The 17,275-nt window shown below is 40.1% G+C and overlaps 1 protein-coding gene across 1 annotated transcript in view; it reads right to left on the bottom strand.

Moving 5' to 3' along the window:
* The window catches only part of DNAJC11 (DnaJ heat shock protein family (Hsp40) member C11), a 58,479-nt gene that overhangs the window by 27,905 nt on the left and 13,299 nt on the right, over positions 1-17,275 (bottom strand). Inside the window, exons 3-4 of the mRNA XM_067566652.1 lie at positions 15,748-15,821; positions 7,247-7,348 (exon numbers count right to left, since the gene is read on the bottom strand). Of these exons, the coding sequence (XP_067422753.1) occupies positions 7,247-7,348; positions 15,748-15,821 (176 nt within the window). The remainder of the gene's footprint in view (positions 1-7,246; positions 7,349-15,747; positions 15,822-17,275) is intronic.

Genomic DNA, 17,275 nt, shown 5'->3' with positions numbered 1-17,275 from the left:
CTATAGTAGAGACATTTTATGGGAAAACTGGAAATTTTAACATCTGATATGGTGACATCCAGGGCTTTTTGACACCTGAGAAAGTGCAAGAGGCACTTTGGGTTTGCAGGATAGGCCTGTGAGCTGAAAGTCTTGAAGGCTGAAACTCAGGTCCCAGCACTGCCACAGATGACCTCTGTCAACTTAGGCAAGTTATTTGGGGGAGATTTTCAAAGGCACAAATGCCCATTGCAAATCAATGGGAGTTGGCACCGAGCTTCCATTTGTGCATCTGAAAATCTCCCCCTTTCTCTGTGCCTCAGTTCCCCTTCTAAAACTGGGATATTGATACTTCCTTTCTCCCGTCCTTTGTTGGTCTTGTCTATTTAGATCAGGGGTCCGCAAACTTTCAGTTGCGAGGGCCACACCACTCAGCTTTGCTCTTATGGTGGGCTGAAGCAGCTGGGCCCACGTCACAGGGGAGAGAGGCGGGCGGAAGGGGCAGGGTTGGGGGGGAGCGGCTGCCATGTGGCAGTGCTTGGGGGCTGGGAGCAGTGCGCTAGGCCCACGTGGGATAGGGACATGGGGAAGGGGCAAGGACGGGAGGGGGGAGCGGGCTGGTCAAAATGTGTCGGCGAGCTGTAGTTTGGGGACCCCTGATTTAGATTGTCAAGTCTAGGGGACAGGAACAGTCTCTTCTTATGTTTATGTACAGTCCCCAGGACACTGAGACCCTTATCTCAGTTTAGGCCACTAGGTGCTACCATAATACATACAAATTAGTGAATTAAATGTTAATTTTGAAATCTAATTATGAAATTTCACTGTCAACACCCAGAGGGATAAATTGGGCAGGTAACAGAGATCAACTGATCAGAGCTATTGTTTCAGGCTCTCTACAGAGTCAGGCAGTCATCACTGCTTCTCTTTACACTCAGTTGATGTCTGAAAGTTTCCTTTGCAATCTTAAGGGCTAGACGTGTTTTGTTTATTTCAATGAATGACTGGATTGTAGTGCACAATCCTGCAGCAAGGGATGGATTCTTACATTCCACAGACACAGAATCAGAGTACACAAGGTCCTGGTTGCAATATCTGCTTACATAGTAAACAGGGAAAAATGTCAGTGAAAATACATTTATTGGTATCAAAGCTTCTTGGTCTCTAGAGGTTGTCTACCATGCACCTGGGCAGATGCCACCTGAGTACACACCCAATGTGTCCAGTGGGTTTGAACTCAAGCAGCGAGCCCGTGCCACCAACCATGCTGCCATGGTCAGACTGATGTTTTTAGCACACTTGTTTGAGCAAAACTAGTGCATCTGCCAACGTACACTGGGAAGCACCCTCCCAGCTGCTGTGTAGACATACTCTAAAAAGGAAGGATAGCAGTTCTAGACTTCTTCTGGAATTCATCTGCAAGGAGCTCTCCTTTATTTTCTCTCCTCTCATGTTTTTACTATTATTATTTCCAGTAGAAATTAATAACGTGCTAGGGCAGTGCTAAGGAGCTCACAGTCTAAAAAGATTTTGTCATCCTGGCTACTGAGGTGTTACAAGAACTCCTATATATGAAAGCTTTACAAGAGCTCAGACTGCAAACAGCACCCACTTATGACAGACATCACAATCATTTCTATGTAAACTGACTGAGATCATAAGCAAAAAAATGTGTCTTCACTGCAGAGTCATACAACAGAAGGGAACTAAGTTTAGGAGAAATCTTTATTCTCACTCAAATATCCACCAGTAATTTTCCATGTTTCCTTACCTGGTATTGCTAATTATTGCAAAGGAAATTGCTTTTCACATAAGTGTAATGTGCCTATTTTTCAAGTTTTGTTTCACTGAAATTCCCTCTCTATAATTTTCCTTTTATAAAAAATGTGATGCTTTTTAATTAAATAATTTTATGGGGAATATGCTTTACAACAATAAAGAAATAATTTCCATAATGAGTCTTCCTGTAAAATGTAATCTATTCCTGGGAATCACAAAGACTGAACTGGGAAGGCAGCCAGTTCTATGAATAAAATGAGCAATAGAGAGCGCATCAGTGATCAGCTAGTCTTAGAAGAAAATCAAGAAACAATCATATAGTGAGGGTAGCAATGTAGTAATCTGGGTGGAAGGCGTTGTGTTACAAGGTCAGAGACATAAACTAGTGACAGCAGCCCTAAGAGAGAAAACCAAGCACCAAATAACCCTAAACGTAATATTATATTACACGAGGAAACAGTGCAAGCTCATTAAAACTGGAGTAATAAAATCAGAGGGTTTTGATTTGAACCAGGATGTGTTCTGCATTTTGAAATGGCTGCAGCATTCAGCTATCAGATTTAGGAATATTGCTTAAAAGGGGAATTAAAATAATCAATATATGAAATTACAATGGAACAAATTAACCCAGCTGCAGAATCTATGTCTAAAAAAAGGCGAGAAATATAGGTTAAGCATGCAAATAAAAGATCTTACAAATCTGTTTGATACGCTGGTCAAACAATGAAGTGTAGTCAAATTAAACTCTAGCATCATCTGTATTCTACCAAGTTACATTTTATATAGCCTGTTTGGGAAAACCCAATTTTGCTACCACTGGTGGGAGATGGTAGCTTTGGTGGAAGTACTACTGAAGACAAGGCTCTGAGCAGGGATAGATGACATAAATGTTACGATGTCACCAACCACACCATTGCTAATACTGGTGGAAGCAACCAAGAGAAATTTTAGATATAAAAGCTAGTGCAGACACAACCTCTCTGGAGAGTCTAGTTTAAGAGCATGTCTTTTCTGCTGTACTTCCCCTAAGACGCTGGCGAGGAAAGAAATGAGGTTTTTTCCACATTGATATGGACACAGCCACCATGCAATATTCTGTAATTTTCAGCTATGTGACAGACAGATTATTTTCCATATTACTAATGTAGGCCTTTTAGAACTATTTTATTATTTTCTTTTTTTTTGTAAAATTTCCCATCAAAATTGGTTTTGTTTAAGCCAAACTAAAGTGAGCAACTAGCATCTGAGTCAGCACTCAAGAAAAGCAAAATTCTGATCCCACCAGTGGAGACCCCCCCACCCCCCAAAAAAAGCAAAGACACTGCTTGTGAACTAGATTGTGAGCACATAGAAGGCTGTAGTATTCATAAGAAGTAGTACCACAGAATGGCAGAGAGGGAGCTGTGGAAACAGCAATGGCTTAATTTTTATTTATTCAGACACGTTAATTATGTCCATTACAAAGACTCTACATAAAAACACTGATCTCCCTCTATATCCTAAGGAGCACAAAGTCAGATCCATAAGTACCAACTCAGAGAGGACAGTGTAGTACCGGAGAAGAGATTCTTCCCTCTCTATCTTGCTGCTTTCCCTAGGAAGAACATCCCTGAAAGTTGACATGTGTAAAGAAAAAGGTGGCAGGAGCAGGATGACCCTCCAAATATGTGCATTCTCAGACATTGGCCTTCCCTGAGCTGGCAAATAAAGGGATTTGCATTCTCCAAATGTGTAGTTCCTCTCAAATCAAGTAACTGACTTTCCAAACCCTTCAGCACATCTCAAAAAGCAAAAACAAAACTCTAAAAGCAAATAACCCAACTTAAAAATCTGCCTACATCTGGTTATCGCTCAACATTTCTGGTTAGAAATGCTTTATTTAGCTGGAACCATTTTATAGAACTAATAAAATGTTAGAAATTTTAAAATAGCTTGCATTCTTATGAAATGATCACAGCTGTGCCACCTAATTCCACAGGAATGCTGCCTGGAGAGACATTTCCATAGAAAGCCAATAAGCAATTGCCGTAAACACCCAGATGGCTAATTTTATCGGAGGACACCGAGACTCAGGCTTACAATGCAGCTCTACTTTTTATTGCTCACAACTACTGTGAAACACCCAGAAAAAAAGTGTCAAATTCCTAAAGTCTCAGAGAAGCATTATATGGCAATAACCACCCACCTGGCTGTTCCACACTCCCCGCAGAATATCCATTTGCACCAAACCACCCTCACTGGCAACAGGGATGTTTCCAATTTCTCTAGTTTTATCCATTTTCTAAATGACAGAAATAGCTTTGTCCATTTCCTGGTTGGAATCCCATTGGTAAGAGATCATTAAGGTTGGGTCAAAGGAGCCAACTGGATTGTTTTCAATCACTGGATGTTACTCCTGTTCTTTGCACAGTTTGTTTTGATTGCTAGACACCTTTACCTCAGCTCCTTCTCAGAGTATATCCTTGCTGCCCCCATTCATGATAGCACAAACCCAGTTGCCACCAGGCTCCTCTGAAGCCATACCGATCTTCACTAATCTGCCTCCTAATCTTCCATCTTTAAGATTGAGGCTGGAGAGAGAACATTTTTGTAAAAGAGCTAGCTGGTCCCCAGAAGACTTGATTTCTCCAAGGGAAATACAAAAGAAGGGCATCTCAAATACATTAGGGATAGAGATGACTAAGGGGGGATATGATAGAGATCTATAAAATCATGACTGGTTTGGAGAAAGTAAAAAAGAAAGCATTATTTACTCCTTTTCAGAACATCAGAACTAGGGGGTCACCAAATGAAATGAATAGACAGCAGGTTTAAAACAAACAAAAGGAAGTATTTCTTCATACAATGCAGTCAACCTGTGGAACTCTTTGCCAGAGGATGTTGTGAAGGCCAAGACTATAACAGGGTTCAAAAAAGAACTAGATTAGTTCATGAAGGATAGGTCCATCAACCATTATTAGCCAGAATGGGCAGGGATGCAAAACCATGCTCTGAAGTGTCCATAAGCCTCTGTTTGCCAGAAGCTGGGAATGGGCGATGGGATAGATCACTTGATGATTACCTGTCCTGTTCATTCCTTCTGAAGCACCTGGAATTGGTCTGTGTTAGAACATAGGACTCTGGGCTAGATGGACCATTGCTCCGACCCAGTATGGCCGTTCTGATGTTCTTATGATCTCCACTCTAATTAACGCAATAAGTCAGAGAGAGGCCAGACAATAAAGGACAGCTAGCTAGCACTTTATTGATAGTATAAATATTTTCTTCTGTTTTTAAAGATTTAAAGAAATAAAACTTTTACTAAAATGTTCTATTTGCTCTGCCTCTTTTTCCATGTTGGCCTGATACCAAGACAGTAACAGTAAGTTCCAAGTGTCCAGATACTAAAACCAGCAGTGTTAGAGAACTAGGGAATGAACTCTGGATAATTTTAGTATGACGACAGATGCAGAGTTGAGAAGAAAAGTACGGTTTTGGTGCAGAAGAGTTGTATATTATCGTGTAATTAATTCACCAGACCCATAACGGAAAGAAATGGGCCAGGAAAATAACAGTGCAAAACATTAAACATGTTGAATATAAAGTATCAAGTGCAGAAAAAAACCTGATTGTGTGGAAAATATAGCAAAAAAGACAGTATTGCATTTTACAGAAACTCCTCACTTAGACATTCACTGGATTATTTCTATGCATTAAACAGGATCTACGCACAGTTGTTCCTGATTTATTAAATAAGTGTGCCTTATTCCTGTTTAGTTTAACCCACTCTGGGTTAAAATAAACAGGAGCAAGGCATTCTTGTTTTGGAATATGCATGTCCACACATGGAGTTGGTCTGAAACAGCTATTGTGCTTTAAATTCACACACTACCTTAATTCACATTAACTTTCAAGCATAGGAAACTCTGATGTGGCTCAAAACATTTCCCACATCCACCTTAAAAATGTATTTTCATATTCCTGATAATATAAACCCTATTATTTCTCCAAGACCATGGTTGCACTAGTGTAGAATCTCAGCTGATGAGCTGGATGACCCAAGAAACAAGTTAAGTCACAGTGCGTTGGGACTACATGCATGAACATGGTACTGGTGGCACTGCAGCAGTAGCTGCCAGAAACACGAAACCTGCCCTTCAGTGCTTCATCAGGCAGAGTTTGTCAACTGCAAATGCCAAGCTGGTTCATCCAATGCTGCAGCCTGAAGACAGCTAAATTTCCCTCAGTTCAGGGAGCATTTATAAATAAAATGGAAGTTATTTTCTCATCCAGGGATTTCTATCAAGGTGGAGAAATTCTCTGTCTTAATAAAAGAGTTTGAAAAGTGTGCATGGGGGCAGCAGGATAGAGGGGGTGAAATCTAAGACTTATCATCATGTTACATCCCTATGCCTCACAGAACTAGATTTCAAGCCTGGGGTTCAAACACAGGCACATAGGGGTCCGTGCTATTTTAAGCAAAATAGTTTAAAAGCCAACAGCTGAGTAATGTTTGGGGAAACTACAAGCATAAATTAGGCTTGTGCAGCTCCAAGAAATTCAACTCCTGGGTACTGTGTTGCTTCACTGCACAAGTGAATGCTATGTGGTTCAGAAACCTTTTAAACAGCAATAGTTGGTAATCTCTGCCACTGTCCTCAGCCTTATCTTGCTAAGTGTAGCTGAATATCAAGCCAATAACCCATCAGGGCCTTTAGCATCCTCAACTACTGGAATGTCCTCCTATCCTCAGTAGGGAGAGGAGGGAAAGCAGTGGCTGGTCACCATGTTTGACTTAATCTTCCCCACAAAACACATACAAAACGTTGCTATAAAAACATTGTTCCCAACACCAGACTTCGTATCCTTGATTGTATTTAAACAATTAAGCTTCAGCTGTGATGGGGACATTTAGGTACCAGTTTATTGATGCTCAAGAAGACCAAGAGCTAGGAAAAGATGCATTCAATAACACCAGTTGGAGTAAGAGTATGATAAAGTTCTCTCAAAATGGAAGATTCCTTCTACCCAACTGATTTGTCAGCTGACTTTTTCTTTCATTCAGTTTCAAAGATGCATTTGAATTTATCTCAGGACATTTGTGATGCTGCTACAATGGAGAGGGGGAAACCTGCCAGAGAACTGTAGGGAGTTTCACTTTATTTGGAATATTTGTGTAGGACTCAGAGAAGTTTCTGTATTTGGAACGTTCTTTCAGGGTTCTGAGAAAGGCCTTTACTTCTACAGTATCTCACCAATGATAGCACAATGAATTCTCCATAGAGGAGAAAGTTTTAAAACAATTCACTTTACTGTCAACCACATGCTAAATGCTTTTCCTCCTGCATTTCCTTTATACGTTGTAGCATTAGAAAAGTGTGAAAAAACCCCAGTAAATGTGGTTAGCTAAGACCTTGTTAATTTCAGATCATTCCTCTAGTCATAAAACCCCTTATTATGTCGAACAACTTAAGGCTTCATTCTTGAGACCTTATGTTTTCTCCTTTACCTTGGGATTAGTTCGCTGCTGAAGTCTCCTCTCTTCCCTCTCTCTCTGCAAACGCTCAAATTCTTCTCTAATTTCAGCTGGAGTTCTCCTCCTCTCCACAACCTGTGCACAAAGGAATTAAGAACCAAATGTTAACAGGCAATAGGATGCCCAGCCAAGAATTACAGAGAATTTTATCACTGATTAAATTTAGAAAACTCTAGTGCTTTTCATTCGTTCTTTAGATTAGCTTTCCTTTCATGTTACAACATGATTTTTTTCTGTAATCCATTGCTAAATCAAGTCACTGCGTTATTACTTTTTAAAATTAGTTTTATAATTCAAGCACCTATTCCTGGCCCAAAGTACTTTTTACACAATTAAAAATATGCAACACAAGTAACAAAAATCTCTCTCTCTCTCTCTCTCTCTCTATATATATATATACACACACACACACACACATATGTATGTATTTCATATATCTGAGAAGCAAGGTGGCTGAGGTAATATCTTTTATTGGACCAACTTCAATTGATGAAAGAGACAAGCTTTTGAGATTACAGAGGTCTTCTTCAGGTGTGGGAAAGGTACTCTGTGTATCATGGCTAAATACATGATGGAATAGAAAATTCAGGGGTTCTCAAACTGGGGGTTGTGACCTCTCAGGGGGTCACCAACTTATTATAGGGGATCACGAGCTGTCAGCCTGTGCATGCCAGTAAGGATGGCATGGCATGGGGGGGGAAGGGGTCATCACTTATGTGGGGGCGTCAGAGCCTGAAATATTTTCAAAGGGGGTCCCAGCAAAAAATGTTTGAGAGCCCCTGGAATAGATGGTTTAGCATTAGGAGTTAACACATGTTGCAAGAAACCATTCAAGGTGAAGTGGGCAGTTAACATTTCTGTAGTCATAGAACAAAGGAGGGTTAGTGGATACTGATGGTTGCAATGAGCCATAAATCCAGTGTCTTTATTGAGTCTCTGATTTTTAATGTCTAGCAAAGTTATCAAGTTAAGCTCCCATGCTCATCTTTTGAAGGTGTAGTGCAGGGTTCCTTTGAGAAAAAGGACTAAGAGGTCTAATATTCTGGCAGTTCACATAAAGTGTAATGATATTTACATACCATACCAATAAACCTCTAACTACCCCACACAGGACCACCCTCTTGCTCTCAATCAACTCCTTTCTCACATGCCTAGGGGAAAGATGGCCTACCCCATACACTCAGAAGAGAGTTTCAAAGTCATGGATCCCTCATGAAAAGTGTCCTGCCAGCAGCTCTGTCTCCATTTATACCTAGGGACGGCATCTCGCTCAATCACCTCCACGGATCATTAATGTGGTGGTATCAATATCGTGAAAGAAGCTCTGTGAAGTAGTGAAGTCTCTAGTCACATAGAACCCCATAAGTTAAAGCCAACAATTTATATTCCACCTGGAAACTAACAGGCAGCAAGTGGGGTTTAGAGACCCAGTGTTACATTTTAAACTAATGTAATTCTGTTATCACCACCAGATCAGTCCAAGACAGCAAATTTTATTAGAATGAAATATTTATTTTAATGACTCCGAGAGTCTAGTCTACTGATGTGCTTTCAGATGAGCATGTGTGTGTTTGCAGGATCAGAGCCTAAGTGTCCTATTTTTCATTATGAAGTTCCACTTCAAAGGGCTTAACCACATAGCTCATGTAAAAGGCAACAGGGCTAAATCTAGAGATTTTTCAAAACAGACTCAGGACAGCTAACTATAACCTGCATAATACTCAGTTTTATGCAGAGCTTCCACTAACACTAAAATTGGAACTTTTATGATGTAGAAGTTCATTGCTTCCAGTGACAGATTTACAGTGGTCTCCAGAAATGTACCATGTACGGAGTGTCCTAGGAATAAGACTGTGTAAGGAAGGTGCAAGTGGAAAACAGCTGTTAGAGATTTCACTCCAGCACCTCACCTTCACCCACTGCTCATCCATACTGGATTATGGAATTTTGTGGAAAGGGAACCCTGACTCCCATAGGAACAAGGTAAAAAATTTAATTGTATAACACATTCATATTCTGTCTCGTAGAACACCACAATAAAAACATGTACCCCTTATTCTCTTCTCTCCATTCTACTTCATTTTCCCTCCACTTCTATTTTCCTTCTTTAATCTTCCACACTGCCCCACTATCTTTTACTCTGTCTCCTGTCTTTCCCCTGCTGTACATTCTTCCATTCTTGACTTTCCTAAACTCCAGCCTTTCCCTTTATCATTGACCTTTTCTCCTCTCTACTTCTTACCATCTCTGCTCCTTGCACCATTTCTCTTCTCTCTCTTCTTTTCCTACTCCCTTCTTTTACCTTCTCTCCTACATAAGCTTTCTTCCAATATTTAAAAGCACAACAGCACTGGTCTCGGAGCACCCATCAGCTAATGGAACATTCAACTTCACAGGAGAATAGGGTCACAGTATTTGCTTAGCTCTACAGGGCAGAGAGAGAATTAAAATATATTAAATATCAGTGAAGCCAATCTCTCACCCTTTCAAAAAACCACAACAGAGATTGTGGAAGGTGTAACTGTATAATTCCTGTGGCCACCCAGCCTCTAATTACCTGGGATGCCACATACCTGACTTGGATGCACTAAGACAGGCTTTGAAAAATTGATTGGAAACCCATCACACAATAATCAGCCATTTCAAGACAAACTGCCTTAGTAGAGAAGGTCCCTAGGGTCCTCTGCATATGAATCTGAGACATTAGATGTTAGCTATCAGCTTCGAAAACTGCTGGTGGTAAAGTCTTAATTAAATATGAAGTATGGTACAAACGTGCACGATACTGAATTTAAAACCATTTTAAAAAAACCTGGGGATTAAATCTGTTTTTTGAGCTATGTACAAGACATGTTTGGCACAAGTAGTACGCTCTGCCAAGGCCAAAAGGGTGAGACTTGTTGTGGAGAACTCCAACTGCTTAACTGTTGCAAGCTTGAATTAGGAACTCTTAAGTTACTTTTTCTCTGACATTCTTTGTGTCATAAGGAAGAGGAAAAGGCTAAGGTTCACTCAATTTCTAGTCATCAGATTATAAAGTGAGTTACAAATTCAGGACACATCCTGCAGGGCGGCTAACTGCAAGGTTACAAATGCTTGGCCCATCCAGTTCTAATGAGAATGAAAAGGTTTGTTTCATTCTTTTACATTCAAGCTGGCACTTCATTTGGATTCTCAAGGGCCATGTGATGGGATGTGCAAACTCCACACAAATGCTCCATCTGGTGGAGGAATTAAAAAGAGAGAGAACCAGCTCATTTGTGTGGCAGAGCTGGAGAGAGCAGACCTGCAGCCTACAGCTCCAGCAGCACAGAGCAGAGTCTAGAGTCTCTGACACAGCTGCCCCAAAAATAATTCCAAAAATAATCACAGAAGGGAAGTACTCCCCATCCCCCTGTGGACCCTGGAAATCCCCTTTTACTTATTTGATCTGGACTTCCTCAACAGGGGAAAGCCCTGAACTAAGCTGATGGGGGGAAACGGGGGATGAGAGGAAGTGGCCCAGGGAGGGCAGCCTTAAGCAGCCTCGGTTGCCAGACCACTGGTAGCCCCAAAAGGCCCTGGGTCAAAGTCTGGAGGAGTGGGAGGGGCCCAGGCTCCCCTCCTCACAACTCCTCTGTCGATCACTGGTTGCCGCCTTGAACACTAGGCCACACTTCCCTACCAGACCCCAAGGGAGGACCATTCCAGGCCACCTTTGGTCACCTATATCCACTATTGTTTACATTTACATACCAGTCAACACAAAGCATATATACAATGATGAACAATGGAAGGAAACTGTAACTTATTTGTAACTGGGATTCTGCAAATTAATAGCCATAGTGTCTACATATCCACAGTCTAGGATATGCACATATAAAGCTGTACAGACCCAGAAAGAATTTAGTAATGGCAATCTAAAATACTCGTTGTGATCTTCCATCTAATCAGTATAGCACTGAGGCTTTCACTATATTTATGTATTAAATACAAGAACTTATATTAATGTAACATAAGGTTGCATTTTTAAACAGACAAATCAAGAAATGTAAACATTGAAGTTTTCATACTAATCTTAAATCAGGCATTGTACATATATCATACCCCATGAAAATTCTTTTAAAGTCTATAATAGCTGGGTGTGAAACACTCTATATTCGTGTACATCACCATTCACCATTTGGGGGTGAACTTTAATTTATGTAATTTAAGCCTCTCACTGCCAGATTCTGGGACTGGACGACAGGAGAAGAATCACTTGATAATCGTTCTGTTCTTTCCCTTTGAAGAATCTGGCATTGGCCACTGTCAGAAGACAGGATGCTGGGCTAGATGGACCATTGGTCTGGCCTTTCTTATGTATGCCCTGACTTTTCAATGTTTAAAATTGTTACCTTGATGAAAAAATTTGTGTTTAATTCAATCAATCACCTATAACTATTTAATTTGCTTTTTTCCTTTGCAAAGTAGCATGAATACAAGGACTCTGGGTGGACTTCCTATACTGACAGGTTCAGTTTGTAAAGTGTATATTTGAAGTGTATCCCCATCATACGTCAAAAAACTAAAAGGCAAAGGAAAAAAAATGCAAAACCACCATGCTGAAAACAAGAATTTCCTCAACCAGGGAACAGTGTTTAGGGAAAGCACATGCTAGTTTCTCCACCCGACTGCCCTGCCCAATCTCTGCTACTGGCACTTGGTGGAAATACACGGTGAAAGTTGCTAGTTGCCTACAATAAACTTTGAGACCTTCAAGGACAGGAGGACACAGTTTGGGAATGGGGACCTCAAATATGTACTGAAAACCAGCTCCTGAGTCTGAACTGCAGATTCAAGAGGATTGTCATGTTCTACACCTAAACATTTATAATGCACCTGCTTCTGTCATTTCTAGGCATTTTATGCAAATTGACAAAAGCTTTAAATTTGTTCACAGAAGGATCCTAATACCCTCCCTGTCTTTTTTTAATATGCATTTGCAGGAGGGAATTGGGGAGGGGCATGTTCCATTATTTCTCATTCCTCTTCTCTCTTATACAAGTTTGGCATGGCCACAGCTCTCTCCAGCAGCAGATATACACATACTCCCAAACACAGCACTTAGATAACCACAGAGATGGACTGCTGCATACACATCAGCAACAATACAACACACTCAAGGAATGCATACACAAAGCAGCACTGAAAGGCTCCCATTGCCTTGGGTGTGCTATGAGTCACCAATTAGATGGCAGAATACCTCCATCATATGAGAAACATTCACAGGATATCACATCCACATACCTCACCCGACAATCTACTATACTTCTAAACTGGTTGTTTTATTATTTTGGTTAATAAATTCCAACTCAAATGCTCAGGAGGTCCCAAAATATCCAAGTTTAGATCCCCCCTTAGATTGCCTTCTAAATCTCAGACATTAAATAAAGGCACAGGTACATATGGTGTCCACCTACCTCAGACTCCACATAAACACATGCCTCTTATACCAAATACACAGAATATAGAACCCTTCTGTATAGAAAGAAAACAAAGGGTAGAAAAGTTTAATAGTATGTAAAACACTGGCAGCTGTTTAAAGGTAATGCTACTTCCTTTGTGGAGTGAAAGCTATTACTCAGGTAGGACTGGATTTATATTAAACAATTCATCCAGCTGCAGGAATTCTTTGAAGGCTGCTGATGCCTGCTTTTTTAAAAAGATCTGTTTCAGTTAGATTTTTCTTTACAGTATAAGTAATGGGTTCATTTTATCTATTGCATGTTAGTCCTGATGCATCTTGAAGTTAATACCTAGTAGTGTATACTATACACTAAATGTAATTTTATCTTTCAGTGCAGACCTTGTCATATGATGTATTATTAATATGAAACATTAGGATCAGACTCTAATATGAGAGAATTTGACTAGTCCACTGGGCTTTATGCCACAAATTTGGTTAAATAAATATTTATTAAAAGGTTTTAGGAATATGTTTCACTTGTGACATGCTCCCTATTTTAATTGATTGTGGGGTATATTTTTATGATGGGATTACATCATTGTGTTGCATAAAGCGTCATGTGACATTTTGCCAGGAATATATTGTCCCCACAGAAGAGGGAATAGAGACAATAGCTGGTCCCTGGTGAACAGGGAATTAATGCTACCACATCTTGCACAGCTGCTCAGAGAAAGGTCTACAAGCATGGCTGTATGGGAAACAGAGAGCGAGAGCGCGCCACAGCCAGGGGTCATAGCAACACATGGAACCCCATTCAAGGAGTGCTGATTATTTTCTAGTCACTTTACAATACTTTATTTTCTTGTTGTAAACACCACTATCTAACCCTCAAGAATGAATTGTTAGGAAGTGACCTCACTGACTAAGATGGGATTTCTTTTTGGACGCTAACCTATTTCATCAGTTTAAACCATGTTTTGCAGTTAGTTTGAAATTAAAAACTTGAGGCCAGATCACACCTTATTCAGAAAAACAACATGAATGACAAGAAACTCCATGAGGTTCCCTTGGGTGGCACCTGTGGCATCCTAAGACCTCAGGTGATGATGGATGAGGGGACCCCATGTGTGGTATGGGCTGCTCTGGAGATATTGAATAAGGAGCCATGAACCTGCGTTATAAGTCAGGCTAATTACCTGTCCACATAAAAAAGTTACAGTTATGAAAACAACTCAGATACAAGAGTCTATCTCAGTTAGCCAGCTTGAAAGAGATAATGGCCATTAGGAATTCCTAAGTCGACAACAAATGAGTTTGAATGGAGGTAGGAAGGTGGTGGACCAACCCGTGAGGGAGTTCATCACTTGAAACAAGAGATCCTAACAGTTCAAACTACAACTAAAATCGGGTACTGTAATATGAGAACCAAGTGGAACACTAGGAAAATGAGTCACGTAGCCAGAGCAATTACTCTGTTCAATATTAGTATTCTCGGAGTGAGTGAAATGAGGTAGACTGGATGTGGAATACTCCATTCAGACAGTATCATGGTAGTCTACTCAGGAACACAAGATGTTAACCACAATAGTTATACAATGTCACTGTGATAGTCACGTAGTTATCAGATTCTGAAACTTGGCAAATGCTAGAAGCCCACAACAGGAAACTTGACACATTCCATCAGAGTTTGTGGAGAATTCCTTCAGTTTGTGGAGAATAGTTGGTGTCTGCTGGTGGGATAAAGTAACTAAAGCTGATGTGTTACAAAGAACCAGCCAATACACTGTAGAGACAATGATTGGAGAAAGAGGCTGAAGTGGTTTAGGCATGTTGTGCAAATGTCAAAAAAAATGTATTGCTAGACAAAACGTGGACTGGACACCACTTGGTGAAAGAACAACAACAGGAGGACAAAAGATGACAGAAAATAGCCATTGAAAAAGATGTCACTGTCATGGAAAAAGACTACAATGGAGCAAGAAACATGGTATTAGGCAGAGATAGAAACAGTGGGTTGCCTCATGTGTCACCAGGCACATGAGCATCTTCTCGTGGGGGCCAGGGAAAAGGTTTATGTTCCTTCCACTATATAGAATAACCAAGGGATTTGGCCTTCAGACTCCAAGGATGGAAAACTACAATGGAGCAATGCTGCCAGAGTTTCCCCTACTAATAGCTGTCCCATTAATCTCTCATTTAGGTTCAGATATATTGCAAAAGGGAACAGTACCAAAGGTCTGGCCTGATGTTAAACGCTAAACTGGCACAATGCTGTTTATTGACACACTACACTGGTTAAACCTGATTTACAATGGTTTTACTGGCATCTCTTAAATAACGAGGGGGTGTTGGACAGATTTGTCCCAGCCACCTATAGAGGGGAAGATCTGGCTCCTAAAATTGAAATGAGACACAATGCTGAGGCCAAAAATGGCTTCCTGGCCACACTCTATCACTGCTATAAGTTTTCAGTGGCAAATTCCAAGCTTCACCATGGAACTGAACCAATAATGAATTTCACTGCTCTGCGAGTTTCTGTTAACCAGTGGTAGAACAGAGAATAGGAGTCAACAATTTCATAGTAAGCTGCTTGGAGTGAGCAACTGAGCCAGACAGAACTACTAACGGGGACTTCAAAACAGGAGGGTAAGGAGTGGATAAATTCTCTTTCACAACACTGTACAGCTGTCCACTTAGAAAAAATAAATCTTCAATCTCACAGACTAGCTGATTTTGAAAAAGTTTTAGATGAAAGACATTTGCATGAGACTGGAAAGACACCAATAACACATGTGTCTCAGAAAGATGTTGCTTTCCACGATAATATCCTATTAGGGAACTCTCTGAATGTGAGATTTATTGTACCCTTGTCAAAAAAAACCAAAACAAGCATTACTTGAAAATCCATCATGATGTTCTAAAAAAAGAGAGACAGAAGTGACTAAACAAGAGAGCCTTCAAATAGATAGCTTTGATATAATAAGTATTCCAAATTAGGCAGGATATAGCCCCTTTGGTGATATATAAGGCACTGAATTTCTCTTACCTCCCATCCTTCCATTTCCAGTCCTCTCCTCCCATATATGTCATAAATGGCTCTGGTCTGTGGATCACTAAGCACTGCAAAATAAAATCAAAGATGCTCAGAGTACAGAACTCAGTTTTCAGCCTTTCCTTCAAAATTCCAGCATATACGTCGATGATTTAAAATAAAAAACACACACTCATACTGGAGAAAACCAGCTGTAAACGGACACGCACAATGTGTCTTTCCCTGCTCCACAAATGCTTTTCCACATCTACACTTACTCTCATTTACAGTTCTCACAGGACACACTGACATCTCTATCCACTAGATTTCCATTCCCTTAAATATAAAAATAAAAGACAGATATCCTGATAGAGACATGCAGACTAATATAACCTGCAATTTTTAAATCACAGAAGCAATATTTTTTTAAGACCTATAAAACACACACCTTTTAACTATCATCCATGGAACCATTTCCTATTTCATCAGGTGAGTGCAGCACATTTGTGCACATTCAGGCACTGAATCTCAATGCATAGAACTTCAGGATTTGGCTTTTCTAAAAGTACTGTAAAACATAAAAAATCCCAATCCCAAAGGAGCAAAAGCAAATAGCTGAGATTATGGCAATAATTTTCCCAGCAGAGACCATATCCCTGAAGAAAAATCTGTGAACACCTGCATCCTGCTCATCTGGTGAAACAGCACTAAGAGGAACTAAACTGCTAACAGAAAACACAATTCTTATCTCAGATATGTGGATGAGGTAGGACTGAAATTTTATGAACAGACTGTGATACTGTTACTGGGTGTATACACCTATAGCATTGTGCCACATCTGATTTTACAAGCTGCATGGAAATACCTGCCCATTTCTTCAGCAATGGGCCTAGAAGCAGCATTTTGGTGCAATTACACAAATATGGCAAAGGGTTTTTCACTAATATCAAACTGCAACAGTAGAATTTACAAAATTGCATTCAGAACTGAGTTGCAGCACACACAACAATATTAGGTATTACTGTGGATTTTTTCAATCAGTCCAGACACACACTTTTATGGCTTATTCATCTCCTTCTCTTGCTATAGTAAGTATAATATGCTCTCATTCACAAAGCTACTTCCTAAAGATAATTCCTATTTGTCCTATCTACACACCCAATATTTCTAAAAGAAAACCAGGTGGCTTCCCCCAACTTCTCAGCAAAGTTTTAATAGCAAAGGCAGCATGTAGTAAGGTTCCATATTATTAAGCCCTCATCATTTTTACAAAATACATCTCAATGCATTTACATACTTCTATTTTGGATTTTTTTTTAACAGAGAATTACAGTGATACACACTATAGAAAACCTTCATGTAGACAATTTCCAGCTTAAAGGCCTTGCTTTTTCAGAAAACAGTAACATTCCCTTAAGGATTTTTTTTTTTTTTTTTTGTGTGTGTGTGTGTGTGTGTGTGTGTGCGTGCTTGACAGATTCATTTGACCTTTACTCCAACTTCATGTTTTTTGCCTGGGACTTTTTGAAAACTCCCATTCCTT

This window comes from Emydura macquarii, unplaced genomic scaffold (genome assembly GCF_026122565.2).
Source record: "Emydura macquarii macquarii isolate MOO-44397 ecotype Brisbane River unplaced genomic scaffold, CSIRO-AGI_Emac_v2 contig_2768, whole genome shotgun sequence".
NCBI lineage: Eukaryota > Metazoa > Chordata > Testudines > Chelidae > Emydura > Emydura macquarii.
This window is presented reverse-complemented; position numbering and strand designations above follow the sequence as displayed.